The sequence below is a fragment of the Ambystoma mexicanum genome, chromosome 3q (assembly GCF_040938575.1).
Source record: "Ambystoma mexicanum isolate Mex_15411 chromosome 3q, UKY_AmexF1_1, whole genome shotgun sequence".
Lineage (NCBI taxonomy): Eukaryota > Metazoa > Chordata > Amphibia > Caudata > Ambystomatidae > Ambystoma > Ambystoma mexicanum.
Window position 1 is genome coordinate 1,195,149,172 of NC_090926.1, and position 17,057 is coordinate 1,195,166,228.

A 17,057-nucleotide genomic window follows, 5' to 3' on the forward strand; every position below is an offset into this window, starting at 1 on the left:
TTCTATATCTGGTATAAGGTATTACCCTTCCTTCTAGAGAGTCAACGGGGCAGCATCCTTGCTTTTGTTCTACATGGCCGCTGTGGAGACCATCAATCTAGACACTAATGTGTATCAGTCATGTCATAATTGAGTCGTACCCACAGAGCTGACACTGGTGTGATGTCAAATTTTTGTGGCTTAATAACAGTGTGATTCTTGCAGAGGCCCAGACAGTTAAAACCCCACCTCTGCCTGCAGAGACTTTGTATCCCACCAGCAGTCAGGGATGCACAGATGACCTGTATACATGTTCTGTGCCATTCCAAAGCTGGCACTTCAGATATCAGTAGACTAATTAAAGCATGGCACCTGTGTGCACTATAATTGTGGAAAGGGGTGTGAGATTAGCTGACCTAATTACCATCATCATTTTATGTTATGAAAAATCAAAAAACGTGGGCTATCCTAACCTCACCAGATGCCATTCTGCCACAGATCTAGATGGATGTAGTTGCTGGTTGCATTCTTGAATTGGGTTATTTATTGCCTGATGTCTATTACGCTGACTGCACTTTCCATAATGTCTAGGATTACTGACTGTTTTATTGCAGCAATCCTCATGGTGGATTTCATCACGAGTAAGTGTTTACTGCCATGGGCCTGGGGCAGGACAGCTATGTACACAGCTACAAAATCCCCCACCCATTCTCTGAAGCCCTCTAAACTTTTGTCAGCGTATCCAAAGCAGAGACATGTTGCCATCTGCCTGACTGCTGCAGTGTTGGCAGAGGGACAGCAATCGAGCTATGGGCATAAATGAAGCCGCCCTAGTGGCCCAAAGCCAACAAACCAAGAACAGCCAGGACGGAGGCTTACAGTGCTGGGTGTTGACAGTGAAATCAATATGGTGTGTAGTTGTTCGGGGGTTCCCAGAGAGGCTGGCACTGTCGCTAATGAATAAGTGTGATAGAAACTTGCAGTATACCTTTTACTATCTTACTGAGAAGTTATAAGGCCATTTGCTTGTTAGTTTGGTTTCGCTTTCAGCTCATCAGATATGGAGATATTAATGGGGATGTAATCGGTCATAAAATCGACATATAATTGAAAATATAATGTTCTGGGTCAGTGAGAAAAGGTAGTCTACTGTGTGACTCCTTGAGTGGGTTTGTTCATCCACTAACTGGGAGATCCCCAGATCGTTAAATTCTTCAACGATTTCATGGACTTAATAGTTGATCACCGGCCCAGATATGTATGTCTTCTAGGATAAAGGCCTGGTTCAACACAATGAGAATATGTTGGCTGCAGACGAGTATGTCAGCTGGGAAGCTAGTGGGGCATTCCTTGTAGTAGACTGTGTCAGAGAAGATTGCCTCCCCTCTATCGCCTCTTCCAATTACCCCGTTCCAGCGCAGGACCTTTCATTGGGTTTTGAAAGAGATCAGCTATGACTGCAGGAAATTGGTAATTAAACAAAGGCTTCAAGACTATTAAAGGCATTGCCAGAGATCAGATTGGGGATGTTTGATCCCTTGAATGTTTACCTAAATCTTTCTCCACAGTTTTTCATTAATATTTCTGTGTTTTCTTGTTCCAAGAACACGGTATTTACATAGAAAATGTTGACTTCCACAGTGATTGCCACCATGAGGGACCTGAGGAAGAAGGGGAAGCTGGAGGAAGCTGCCAGAAGTACCCTGAATGAGACGTTAGAGGTCAAACAGCTGGATGTGTGCAGCGATGAATCCGTGGCCGAGTGCCTCAGCAGCATCCCTGACCGTAGGGTGGACGTGCTAGGTATGATCACACAATGCAAACTAGAGGTATAATCGCACACTGCACACTAGGTATGATCACACACTGGAATTTAGGTAGCTGATCACACACTGCACACTAGGTATAATCACACAATACACACTAGGTATGATCAGACAATGCACACTAGCTATAATCACACAATGCACACTAGGTATGATCACACAATGCACACTTTGTATGATCACACAATACACATTCGGTATGATCACAGAATATACACTAGGTGTGATCACAAAATGCACAGTTTGTGTAATCCTACAATGCGCATTATGTATAATCCTAAAATGCACACTATGCATGATAACACAATACACACTAGGTATGGTCATTCAATACATACTAAGTATGATAAAACAGTGCACACTGTGTATGATCCCACAATGCACTCTTTGTGTAGTCACAAAATACACACTAGGTATAATCCTACAATGCATACCAGGTATGATCACACACTGCACACTAGCTACAATCACACAATGCACACTATGTATGATCACACAATACACACTAGGTATAACCTGCAATGCCCACTCAGTATGATCCCACACTGCGCACTAGCTATATTCACACAATGCATTCTAGGTATAATCATACAATGCACACTAGGTATGATCACTCAGTACACACTAAGTATAATCCTACAATGCATTCTCGGTATGATCACACAATGCACACTAGCTATAATCACACATTACACACTAGGTATGGTCACACAATGCAATCTAGATATAACTCTGCAATACACACAACATTTTATTACACAATGCACACTACGAATGATCACACAATACACATTCGGTATGATCACCCAATACACACTAGGTATGATCGCACAACACACACTAGATGTGATCGCAAAATGTACACTTGGTTTAATCCTATAATGCAACTATGTATGATCACATAATACACACTAGGTATGATCAAAAAATACACACTAGGTATGATTCTACAATGCATACTAGGTATGATCACACAATACACTCTAAGTACGATCACACTATGCACACTAGTTACGATCACACAATACCCCTAAGGTATGACAAAATATACACTAGAGGGACCTGAAATATTGACCTGCTGATGAACTCTGCAAAAATACTGCTGAGTGTTTCTTCACTGCCTATTGCAAAGTAGAAGGCACCTACAACAACAAGACTTTAAAATACCCCCTTCTACGCAGAGCGTCGCGCAGTGCGGGGAGTGTTGCTTGTGTTCCTTGTGTGAGCTGGGAACACTACGCAGCGTTGGAGCTTTTGTTCTGTCTCAACAGCCTTGATAGCACAGATATGGAAGATAAGCAGTTGGCGTCTGAGAAGCCAAAGACGCATCAACCCCTAACAAGATCACAACTACGGAGAGGAGTGCCAGAAGCAGGAACCCTCCTGTTCGACCCTCAAATGCGGAAAACTGACAGCCAAGTAAGCAAGCCTGTCATTTCATCATGTTCTGTCTCAGTAACTTCGAGTGAACATATTAGCATGAGTTGCGAGGAAAAACTACTACAATGCCCATGATGCACCATTCTGATGGGAAATGCATAATCAGTGGCAAGGAATCTGAATTTGCATGAGAGCCGAGGAACAATTGGGGCTAAAATCACCAATTCCGAAACATGTTTATGTATTGCATCTAGTACAGCGCAGGAGCAATCTACACTAAATCCTGCCCATAGCCATGAGGATGGTGTGGGTGGAGCACACTTATCATATTCCCCCACTGTGATGGCGCAACCATACCTCATCCACTCGTTTTAGCCTGACGAGTGTCTGAGAGAGGACGATCAAAATTGATAACTCGTGTGCTTTGTGAGCAGGGCCCGATAATTGAGGAGCTTGCACACGTGACACACTCGGCCTCGCAGATCTTGAGTTTATTGAATGTGGCAGCCCCATTCTAGGCGAGCCTCGATCCCTAAAACTCATACATGTGGAGTAAAATGAGAGGGGTGGATTTGAGCGCAGTAAGAGTGTAGGGAACACGAATACTGTGTTGTTCCTTGTATCCCACCTTTATCGTTTACAGATCCGCCTGAGTTCCTGGGGACCAATTCCGTTGGTGACGGTGCGCGGTACAAATACCTTTAGCATGTAACATTTAACATTTAAAGAATGCCACCCTTGAAGTCACAGATGCGAGTATTGTTGCTCATGGCAACGCTGAGAGTGAGGGTGACTCTATTAGGGATCTATCTGAGAACACAGTGCATGAGCTGAGGCAATCCACATTGCATCTGGAAATGCTTCTGGTGAATGACCTAATTGATACAAATAAGGTATTCCAAGAGTCGTAAATCAGAATAAAAACCATCAAAAGCCTTGAAAACACTGGAGACGCGATACAGTTGGTGTAAACCAGAGTCAAAAAGAAAGCAGAATCTCCCTGGCGGTATTGGATCAATTGCTACGAGATCTTATGCACATGAATACCACCATACACAACAAAACTCGAGATCCCTCAGCTGAAAATCCAAACACAGAGCCTCAAAGATGCACGTCAGAAATAATGTCAACACTGTGTGCTGTTGCAGGGATAGAGGGCACGTGGCATAGAGCAGCGCTAAAACGAAGAAGAATTGATTATAGTCTGTCACCAACGTTGAACTGTTCCGAACAAAGAAACAAACAGCCCCAAAGGCATGCTAAGGAGCAGAGCATGAGTGTACAACAGGAACTAAACCCTATAACATCAAAGGAGAATAACATGGTGGCAGTTGAGGCAAAGACCTGCCAATTAGGGCAGAGCCCCAACAAATCGTCTACCAATGAGTCGTCTTCAGACTCTTCAGACTCCTCATTTATCGAAGGAGAATTTCCCAAAATAAGACACACTTAAAAAAAGGGAAGTATGCTTGCTGAAACACAACCAGAGCGCCCCATCTCAGGAAGTGGCGATGGCATCTATGGAGATAGGTCATCTCAGCCAAAGCAAATCCAGTAGTTGCCAGTATAAAAAAATACGGTGTGGCAAAGGCACGTATATATGTATGCCTAATAATGAAGTGAATAGAGCGGAAAGTGACAGTGTGCGGCAAGTCTCTGAAGCAGTAAGCATTGACTCGCAGGAAATCCAAGAAACTCAAGTAACTGGCAACGAAACAAGGCAGACTTTGACAAAGGTAACGAATACAGCCTTGCTAGAGGACTGTGCCGAGGAGGTGGCATCTCCAAAACTGTCCACCTCAGCAAACGGTGAGGGGATATTTGGGAACCCCAAAGCCCAGTGAGCTCTGCCACTAAAGATAACAAGAAGATAGATGGAAATGACTCCATATTTCAGTCAACAAAAATAAATGAAAGGAAAACAATAATGGCCAAACCTCTACAGACAAAAAAGACTAAAAATCAAACTAAAAGAAAGAGTTGTATCACTAACAATTCACAAAAAGTTTTAAGAAACATCAAAGCAGTGAATGCCACCTTCGATTCCGAGTGCTTGGCTATTCCACCGGAAAATCACAAAGAAGCGGCGTTGGCTGACAAAACAACTGAGAAGGTGGGTACAGCTGAGGAATTGAATGATGACAATGAAGATGTGATCGACCTAATAAATGTATCAATGTATGATAATGAAGAAGAATATGAGGAGGAGCAACATCAGAACAAAATATGTTATTCAAGTGGCTCACCTGACTACTTGGAAGAAGATAAATAGGATAGTTCAGTGATTGGTGGAGTCACAGAACAAAGGCCTCCACGAGTGTGCAAACTTATCTTGCCGAAGGAGGTGCTGCAGGATTTGACTCTGAAAGCCTTGCAATTGAGCTTTCACATGCTTGATGAGAAAAGGCAAGGGCTCATAGAGCTACAACAGAAAACAAAGGTGTGCAAAGGGCAGGAGGCCTGTGTAAGGTTAAACAGGACCGACCAAGCCCGAGCAGACTCGGTCATGGAACAACAGGCACAACTTAAATTGTTGGGACTGGAATATGCCAGGAGCCCCGACAGACACCGACGGAGCCAAGACAAAGGGCCTCATTATGACCCTGGCGTTAACCAATGGCGCTATTATCGTCATGGTTAACGCCGGTAACTCACCGAATCCGCCATGGTGAAATGGTTGGCAGGGCGGTAATTCCCCATTTACCATTGGCCCTTCCCCATTCCCATGTTTGCCCCATAGTGCTCAATGGGAGTGGGGAAGGCGATAATTACGGTACCGCAAATTGCAGTACCGTAATGACCTTCAAGGTCCCTTTGCGGTTCCCTACCTTAACCTTAACCATGCCATCCTGCTCAACTGTCTCCGTGATAACCTGGGTATCACTGGTCAGGCTCTGGCCTGGCTGACTTCTTTCCTCTCCGGTCGACCCTCCCAGGTCCAAATGGGCTCCTTCCTCTCTGACATCTTTTTCTCCACCTGTGGTGTCCCCCAGGGATCCAACCTCTCTCCCTGGCTTTTCAACCAGTATCTGGCACTCCTTGCTCACCGCATCGCCGCTCTCTGCCCCTACTTCCAGTGCTATGCAGACGATACCCAGCTCATTTTCAGGCTACCCTCGGCCTCCTCCTCTCCTTCCCTCATCTCCGACTGTCTGTCTGCTATCCAGGAATGGTGTGCCGCCAATGACCTCTGCCTCAACGCCAGTAAGACTGAGATTCTACTCATCGGCACACCCACTCCCTCCTTCCCTGCAGCTCTCTGGCCGGCCTCCCTTGGCCCCCTTCCTGCCCCTACCTGCAAGGCTAAAAACCTCGGGGTCATCTTCGACTCCACACTCTCCTTCTCTCCTCATATATCTGACGTCTCTAAGAAGTCACACTACCAGCTGCACCTCCTCAGAGGTATTCTTCCCTTCCTCTCCTTCCCCCAGAAGCTCACTGTCTCCCGAGCCCTGGTTCTCTCAAGGCTGGACTACTGTAACAGCCTCTATCTTAATCTGCCTGCCTCCACTCTCCGCCCTCTGCAACTTATCCAGAACAGAACTGCGAGACTTGTCCTTGGCCTCAAGCCCAGGGACCGTATCTCTCCAGGACTGAAATCTCTTCACTGGCTCCCAGTGGCTGCGAGGATTAAGTTCAAAACCCTCTGCATTGTCCACAAGGCCTTCTGGGGCCTGGGACCTAAATACCTTCAACTCTCTCTTCCTAAATATCTTCCTTCACGAGCCCTTCGCTCATCCGTCTCCAACTCCCTCATGGTCAGCCGCTTCTCGAAGCAACGAGCTGGGGGTAGATCTCTCTCCGCAGCAGGGGCCTCCCTCTGGAACAGCCTTCCTGCCTCCCTGAAACTTGAGGAGAACCATCTCCGGTTCCGGAAGCACCTCAAAACCTTCCTCTTCGCTTCTGCCTTCTCTCTCCCTCTCCCCTGCTAATCCTGCTTAACTCCCCACTGAATTCAGCACTAAACCTGCATCTGGGCCACTCTCAGCAACCTCGGTCCAGGGCCCAGCCACTCTCCACTTGCACTGCCTCCCTGGCTCCCCCTGCACTGTGGGACTGTCACTGTATCCCTACAGCCCCCTTCCCAGCACTTGCTCTGCACTTACCTCGCACTTGCCACCAGCTGGCCCTTTTTATTTATTATTTATTATTTTTGACGCTACTTGTACTGCACTTCCCTCCCACCTCCTCCCCCTGCACTTCCTCCTTTTCCCCTTACCTCTGCACTTGCGCGATCTGAATGACACCTGGCCTAGTAGGATCGTTTGTCTGTCTTCCCCTTGTTTCCCTCCCTCCCTGCCTCGTCGCGCCTTGAAACACTTGTGTATAGGCGCGTTACAAATACCATATCATATCATATCCTATCATAACGGCTGGTACAGACCAGCCGTTAAGGTCAGAAGCCGCAAAGGGACCTCGTAGTAAGGCGTTAAGGGGTTAACAGCGCCGCAACCTTTTACGGCGCCATTAACCCCTTAACGCCTGGGTCGTAATGAGGCCCAAAGAGAACGAAATGTGGAAAAGGAGCAAGCAGCCCAACGAAAAATATTCTCAACATCACATAAAAACGGCACTCTCGACAGTCGGAATACTTGTTAATTTTGGAACGGATCTTGTCCATTAAAGATGGTCTGACTTTAAACAGGAAAAATGTGCTACACCTGCTACACCACGTGCCGTTGTTAGAAACCATCGAGTCTAACGACATTACTACAGTTCAATTCATTGACGAATCACAGAATGACAGGTTACGACTACACATTGACTCAAGGCTAATCTGTGATCTTCTCTTGGGTGCTGTTCATGTGCTGTTACTGCTTGGATTTGATATTTTTGAAACCAAAGCTGATTTTAGCACTTGCAGTCGAGATAATAATAGCAGCAGAGAAGAACCTCGAGAACATCCACATAAGCAAAAGACAAAGGAAAGACACAGCCCTTACCATCACATTCTGATGATCGATTGAGCGGGAGCGATAAAATAACTGCAAAACCCAGGAAGTCCAACAACCCCTTACAAGAAGCACAAATAGGAGAACAGATTAAAATCACCACAGGGGGATATAATAATTCGACCAATGCAGAAACATGTACCCTGGCAGCTACCACTGAGACATCAAAAGCTGATAATTGGAATTGGCTAGCAAAAGCCATAGGTGGAAGCAATTACAGCTAATGCCACAAAACTGGTGGAAAAACTTTACATCGCATTGGCACATGGAACACCAGGGGGTTCATGCACCTGTTTAATAATACATCAGACTGGACGGATTGTCTTGATGTAATATGATGATGTAATATGCTTACAAGAAACTTGGCTTGCTGGGTGCCCAATTGCTGATGCGTTCGAGATTACAATGAACCCAGCGATTCAAAAACGAAAAGGTCGACCTATGGCCGGACTCTTAACCCTTATAAGAAAAAGTTTAGGATATCGAGTCACTGATATTAAGAACTTCTTGCCCTACATTAAAACAATTATGATAGAATTTAGAGAGAAACCTAATGAGGAAAATGGTTGGATACATATCATCAATCTATATTGGCATCAGAAAGCTGCGGGCACCACAGTCTTTATTGACACAGTGACGGAACTGATCGATGAGATCAACGCAGAGGAACTATGCCAAAATATAATTGTGTTCAGTGATCTGAACATAAACTGAATAAATACCAGGCAAGAGGATAAACAAGTGTGAAGTCACCAACAGCGCGGGCAACACAATGGTGTGAAGAGATGGAGATAAGGAACATGTCATTGCTTAATGGTAACATAGCGGGAGACATACCTCCACAAGCCACAAGGAGGAGAAACACACAAGATTGTATTCTCATCTACTTTTTTCGTATCTGGGAATGTGGCACAACGTGCTGTCTCCCTGCAAGTGGTCCCAAAGACACAGAGCGACCACAATTTTGTGAAATTGACAGTTGTGGCCCCTGAAAGCGTTAGAGAGGAGGCATGGAAATACGGGGTGGTCGAGGAATCAAGCAGGAACCGACTCTGATTAAAAGACAACGATGCAAAAACCATCACAGAAGCCTATTGTGTGGGCCTGGCTGGGAAAAATTGCGACAGATTAGAATATGGGCATCTACTAAAACAATATGTGGAAAGTAAACAGGGTCTTCGAAAAGGTGCATTTAAACCCAAGCACTCATATGACATCCAGATTGCTAAGAAGAAACGAGAATTACCCAAAGAAAAGACACTGCATGAAAATGAATAAAGTTACACAGATGACCAAAAAAGACATTGAAACAAAAATATAAAAACTGGTTGATTTCACATAAAGGCGTGGTGGAACAACATGATGCAGAAGTAATGATGAACAGCATAGAAAATAAAAACTCTCAAGAGTTTTGGAAAATAATCAATGATGGGAGTTGCTTGCAACAGGCATCACAAGATAACATGGTCACAGAAACCCAATGGGTTCTGCATTATTGTGAGCTTTATAAAAAGAAAGGACAGATGAAAGAGCTGTCATTACCAACATTAGAGCAATGGGAGATACATTTCGAGAAGGATGACATTCTGAATAACATCAAACGAAATTAGCTCATCTAGGGCCCCCGGCCCCGACTAACTAACCACATTCTGAAAAAAGAAAAAAAAACAGAAGAATGGCCACAATTCGGTGCCCTTCTGTTCTTAATAATAGCCTTAGTATGTTCCACCCCGGCATCCTGGAAGTATGTGATAGTGGTGCCGATCTTTCAAAAAGGCAATATAGCGGATCCTAAAGATTATCGCCCGATCGCCCTCCTGGATGTCGGGGGAAGCTCATTGCCACACAACTCCAACTGCAACTGTCCGCTTGGATAACATCCAGTGGCCATTTCAATCCCAGACAAACAGGCTTTATCAAGGGCGTGGGCTGTGGTCTAAATCTACTGGTAATAAATCTGTTGAAAATGGAAGCTATAAGGAAAGGAATGAAAACATACCTTGCATTCATAGACTTATCCCACGCTTTAGACAGCGTACACTGAGAAATTCTCTGGACAAAGATGAAAAAATTGAAGTGTCCGCCTAGCCTGTTAATGGCCTTGAAAGATTTACATAAGAATACAGAAGTAAAAATCAGGATGGACCAGGCTTTCAATTTGTTTTTGTCTGATATTGGCATCATCTTTGAAAGCATCTCCACTTTTCCACTAAAAATTCATGGGAGCCATCTAAGTTAGCAGATTATCTGGTTCCTCTTGATGTGACGCCAATAGGGCTGCAACGAAAACTGCATGCCTGGGAAGAGTATGTCAACGTAAATGGGCTCTGCGTCAATACCAATAAATCGGAAATTTTGACGCTCCAAGATCTGAGGAAGAACAAAGCCTGACCCAACAAGAAGCCTTGATGCACCTGAGGGAAAGTGACCCTCAGGTGCATAATGCACACTAGATACTTTGGAATGTGGATTACTTCAATCCTGAATGATGCTCCTTGGGCCAAGAAAACTAAAGCCAAATGTCAGCAATTCGCAGTGCAGGCAGCTGTGCTAAATAAGAGGTTTGGCAAGTTTTCATTGAGACCAGTACTTGAATTTTATAAACAAAAAGCGGTGCCAGCGTTAATCCATGGAGCAGAGTGTGCACTAGGCTGTCCTTCTGCATTATGGACCACGTTGGAAAGCATCTTTTGGACTAAAGTACTATGGCTACCGAAGGGAGTATCAACTTCATGCATTCGATATGAATTGGCCTTGTTATTAATAAACACCAGAATCACATGGAATATGCTCACTTTGTATCATAAAATGATCATGCAGAATGGCCGCCCTCAATTTAAAATCCTACATGATCCTAGTAGTGGAGACAAAGACAACATCTGGACTCTGTGGGCGAAACGTTGTGAGAAGATTCTGGAAGGACCTCAGTATCGACAACATCTTGCAAACAAATCCTGATTTAGCCAAGAGAAAACTTTGGCTTCAGGACTGGATTGACACTGGAGACCAAAATAGCCAAACATAAAGTAATGCAATATGTACCCGGTGAAGCCATAGCTCTGGACAAGATTCCAAAATATCTGGACATGTTTCCCGACAGATATCACCGAATGCTCTACGTGAAATTCTGACTGAATCAATTTAAAACTAAAGAGGTATTAAGTCGATGGGCACACAATGCAGGAATGGACCTGAGCTGTAGACTCTGCAATAAGCAGGATGAGACATTGAAACATCTGACCCTCCACTGCCCGGCTCTAAGAATTGAAAAAAGGTGGCAAGTATGTTTTGATGAAACAAATAAGAAACTTACCTTTGCACTGACATTCTTTGTGTAAGTAATAGAAAAACGACCAGCAGCGGAGGCTGACAGCCACACAGAGCGAAAAGAGAAGAATTAAATCGAGATAAAAACTTGGTGGAAATACGAAAATAAGTAAATTGGGATTGAAAATGTATTGTTTTAAAATTGTGCTATGAAAATGCATTTTAAAGGTTTGTAAATAAACCAATGAAATAAAAAAATAAATACAAAATACACACCGTTTATGATCACACAATACACCTTAGGTATGATCACACAATACACATTAGGTTTGATCATAAAATACATACAATTCCTGCTAAAAATGATCACACAATACACACTAGGTATGATCATACAATACACACTATGTATGATCATAAAATGAACACTAAGTATGATAAACCAATGCACACTGTGTATGAACTGACAATGCACTCTATGTATAGCCACACAACGCACACTAGGTATACTCCTACAATGCACACTATGTATGATTACACATGCACACTAGGTATGTTCACACAATACGCACTAAGTATGATCACACAATACACACTAGGTATACTCTATAATGCACACTCAGTGTGATCCCACACTGCACACTAGCTATATTCACACAATGCACTCTAGGTATAATCCTACAATGCACACTAGGTATGAAAACACAATATACATGAAGTACGATCAAACAGTGCACACTGGGGATGATCCCACACTGCACACTATGCATGGTCACACAATTCACACTAGGTATAATCACAATGCTCAATGGGTATAGTCCTACAATGCAGACTAGGTATGATCCCTCAATGCACCCTAGATATAATCCCACATTACACACTACACATGATCACAGAGTACACATTATGTATGATGACAAAATGCACACTAGGCTTAATCATACAATGCATGTTCCTTATGATTCTACAATGCACACTAGCTATAATCACACAGTGCACATTAGGTATGATCACAAAATACAAATTATGCATGACCACACAATACACATTAGGTACCATCCTACAATACATACTAGGTATGATAACACATTGCACAATAGCTGTAATCACACAATACACACTTGGCATGATCATATAATACACACTAGGCATGCTCACACAATACACATTGTGTATTATCACACAATGTACACTAGGTATAATCTACAATGCACACTCAGTATGATCCCACACTGCACACTAGCTATATTCACACAATGCACTCTAGGTATAAATCTACAATGCACACTAGGTATGATCATACAGTACACATTAGGTAAACTCCCACAATGCATTCTCGGTATGATCACACAATGCACACTAGCTATAATCCCACAATGCACACTAGGTATGAACACAATATACATGAAGTACAATCAAACAGTGCACACTGGGGATGATCCCACACTGCACACTATGCATGGTCACACAATTCACACTAGGTATAATCACAATGCTCAATGGGTATAGTCCTACAATGCAGCCTAGGTATGATCCCTCAATGCACCCTAGATATAATCCCACATTACACACTACACATGATCACAGAGTACACATTATGTATGATGACAAAATGCACACTAGGTTTAATCCTACAATGCATGTTCCTTATGATTCCAAAATGCACACTAGCTATAATCACACAGTGCACATTAGGTATGATCACAAAATACGCACTATGCATGACCACAAAATACACATTAGGTATAATCCTACAATGCATACTAGGTATGATAACACATTGCACAATAGCTGTAATCACACAATACACACTTGGCATAATCATACAATACGAACTAGGCATGCTCACACAATACACATTGTGTATGATCACATAATGCACACTAGGTATAATCTACAATGCACACTCAGTATGATTCCACACTGCACACCAGCTATATTCACCTATGCACTCTAGGTATAATTCTACAATGCACACTAGGTATGATTATACAGTACACATTAAGTATAATCCCACAATGCATTCTCGGTATAATTCTACAATGCACACTAGGTATGATTATACAGTACACATTAAGTATAATCCCACAATGCATTCTCGGTATGATCACACAATGCACACTAGCTATAATCCCACAATGCACACTAGCTATAATCCCACAATGCACACTAGGTATGAACACAATATACATGAAGTACGATAACACAGTGCACACTGGGTATGATCCCTCACTGCACACTATGCATGGTCACACAATTCACACTAGGTATAATCACAATTCTCACTGGGTATAGTCCTACAATGCAGCCTAGGTATGATCCCACAGTGCACACTAGCTATAATCCCACAGTACACGCTCCACATGATCACACAGTACACATTATGTATGATGACACAATGCACACTAGGTTTAATCCTACAATGCATGTTCCTTATGATCCCACAATGCACACTATCTATAATCACACAGTGCACATTAGGTATGATCACAAAATATGCAATATGCATGACCACACAATACAGATTAGGTATAATCCTACAATACATACTAGGTATGATAACACATTGCACAATAGCTGTAATCACACAATACACACTTGGCATGATCATACAATACACACTAGGCATGCTCACACAATACACATTGTGTATGATCACACAATGCACTCTAGGTATAATTCTATAATGCACACTAGGTATGATTATACAGTACACATTAAGTATAATCCCACAATGCATTCTCGGGATGATCACAAAATGCACACTAGCTATAATAACACAATGCACACTAGCTATAATCCCACAATGCAGACTAGGTATGAACACACAATATACATGGAGTACGATCAAACAGTGCACACTGGAGATTACCCCACACTGCACACTTTGCATGGTCACACAATGCACACTAGGTATAATCACAATGCACACTAGGTATAGTCCTACATTGCACCCTAGGTATGATCACACAATGCACACTAGCTATAATCCCTAAATGCACCCTAGGTATGAACACAATATGCAATAAGTATGATGAAACAGTGCACACTGGGTATGATACAACAATGCACACTATGTAAGGTCACACAATGCACACTAAGTATAATCCTACAATGCACACTAGGTATGAACAAACAAATGCACACTAGGTATGATCACACAATGCACACTGTGTATGATAATACAATGCACATTTGGTATGATCACACAATACACACTAGCTATGTTCACACAATGCACACTAGACACAACACTACAATGCACACAAAATATGATTACACAATACACACTATGAATAATCACACAATACACATTTGGTATGATCACACAATGCACACTATGTGTGATCACACCATGAACACTAGGTGGGATCACACAATGCACACTAGGTATAATCACACAATACGCACTAGATATCATCGCACAATCCACACTAGGAATGATCACACAATGCAGACTAGGTATAATCACAAAATGCATACTAGTTATGATCGCACAATGCCCGCTAGGTATGAACGCACAATACATGCTACATGTGATCGGACAAAACACACTTAGTATGATTGCACAAAACACACAAGGAATGATCACACAATACACATTAGGCATGATCACACAATATACATTAGGCATGCTCACACAATACACATTATGTATGATCACACAATACACATTAGGTATAATCCTACAATGCATACTACGTATGATCACAAAAAACACTAAGTATGATCAAACAGGTCCCACTAGCTATAATCAAACAATGCACACTGGCTATAATCCTACAACACACACTATGTGTGATCACACAATACACATTAGGTGTGATCGCACAATACACACTAGGTATGATGACACAATACACACTAGGTATAATCACTCAATACCCCTAAGGTGTGATCACACCATACACAGTAGGTATAATTCTACAATTCACGCTCAGTATGATCACACAATTCACACTAGGTATAATCCTACAATGCACACTAGGTTTGCTCACACAATGCACACTATGACTAATCACACAATACACATTCGGTATAATCACACAATGCACACTAGGTGTGATCACACCATGCACACTAGGTGTGATCACACAATGCACACTAGGTATGATCACACAATGCACACTAGAGGTGATCACACAATGCACTCTTGGTATGATCACACAATGCACACTTGGTATGATATACATGCTAGGTATAATCACACAATACACATTCGGTATAATCACACAATCCACACTAGGAATGATCACACAATGCAGACTAGGTATAATCACAAAATGCATACTAGTTATGATCGCACAATGCCCACTAGGTATGAACGCACAATACACGCTAGATGTGATCGCACAATACACACTAAGGATGATCGCACAAAACACACAAGGAATGATCACACAATACACATTAGGCATGATCACACAATACACAGTATGTATGATCACACAATACACACTATGTTTAATTCTACAATATATGCTTATTATGATCCCACAAGGCACACTAGCTATAATCACACAATGCACATTAGGTATGATCACAAAATACACACTATGCATGAGCACACAATACACACTAGGTATAATCCTACAATGCATACTAGGTATGATCACAAAATACACTAAATATGATCAAACAGTTCCCACTAGGTACAATCAAAAAATGCACACTAGGTATGGCCACACAAAGCACACTAGCTATAATCACACAATGCACACTATCTATGATCACGCATTAACAATAGGTACGATCACACAATACACACTAGGTATAATCCTACAATGCACGCTCAATATGATCATACAATACACACTATGTATGAACACACAATACACACTATGAATAATCACACAATACACATTCGGTATAATCACACAATGCACAATAGGTGTGATCACACCATGCACACTAGGTGTGATCACACAATGCACACTAGGTATGATCACACAATGCACTCTTGGTATGATCACACAATGCACAGTTGGTATGATATACATGCTAAGTATAATCACACAATACGCACTAGATATCATCGCACAATCCACACTAGGAATGATCACACAATGCAGACTAGGTATAATCACAAAATGCATACTAGTTATGATCGCACAGTGCCCACTAGGTATGAACGCACAATACACACTAGATGTGATCGCACAATACACACTAAGGATGATCGCACAAAACACACAAGGAATGATCACACAATACACATTAGGCATGCTCACACAATACACAGTATGCATGATCACACAATACACACTATGTTTAATTCTACAATGTATGCTTATTATTATCCCACAATGCACACTAGCTATAATCACACAATGCACATTAGGCATGATCACAAAATACACACTATGCATGAGCACACAATACACACTAGGTATAATCCTACAATGCATGCTCAATATGATCACACAATGCACACTAGCTATAATAACACAATACACACTAGGTATAATCCTACAATGCACGCTCAATATGATCACACAATGCACGCTAGCTATAATAACACAATACACACCAGGTATAATCCTACAATGCATGCTCAATATGATCACACAATGCACACTAGCTATAATAACACAATACACACTAGGTATAATCCTACAATGCACGCTCAATATGATCACACAATGCACGCTAG

At 42.4% G+C, this 17,057-nt stretch overlaps 1 protein-coding gene across 2 annotated transcripts in view; it reads left to right on the top strand.

Annotated features, from left to right (window-relative positions):
• The window catches only part of RDH8 (retinol dehydrogenase 8), a 253,867-nt gene that overhangs the window by 85,474 nt on the left and 151,336 nt on the right, over nt 1–17,057 (top strand). The window contains exon 2 of one of the 2 annotated variants that reach the window (XM_069604042.1): nt 1,621–1,782. The exons of the other annotated variant lie outside the window; for it this stretch is intronic. Within the exon in view, the coding sequence (XP_069460143.1) occupies nt 1,621–1,782 (162 nt within the window). The remainder of the gene's footprint in view (nt 1–1,620; nt 1,783–17,057) is intronic. 2 annotated transcript variants of the gene reach the window in all.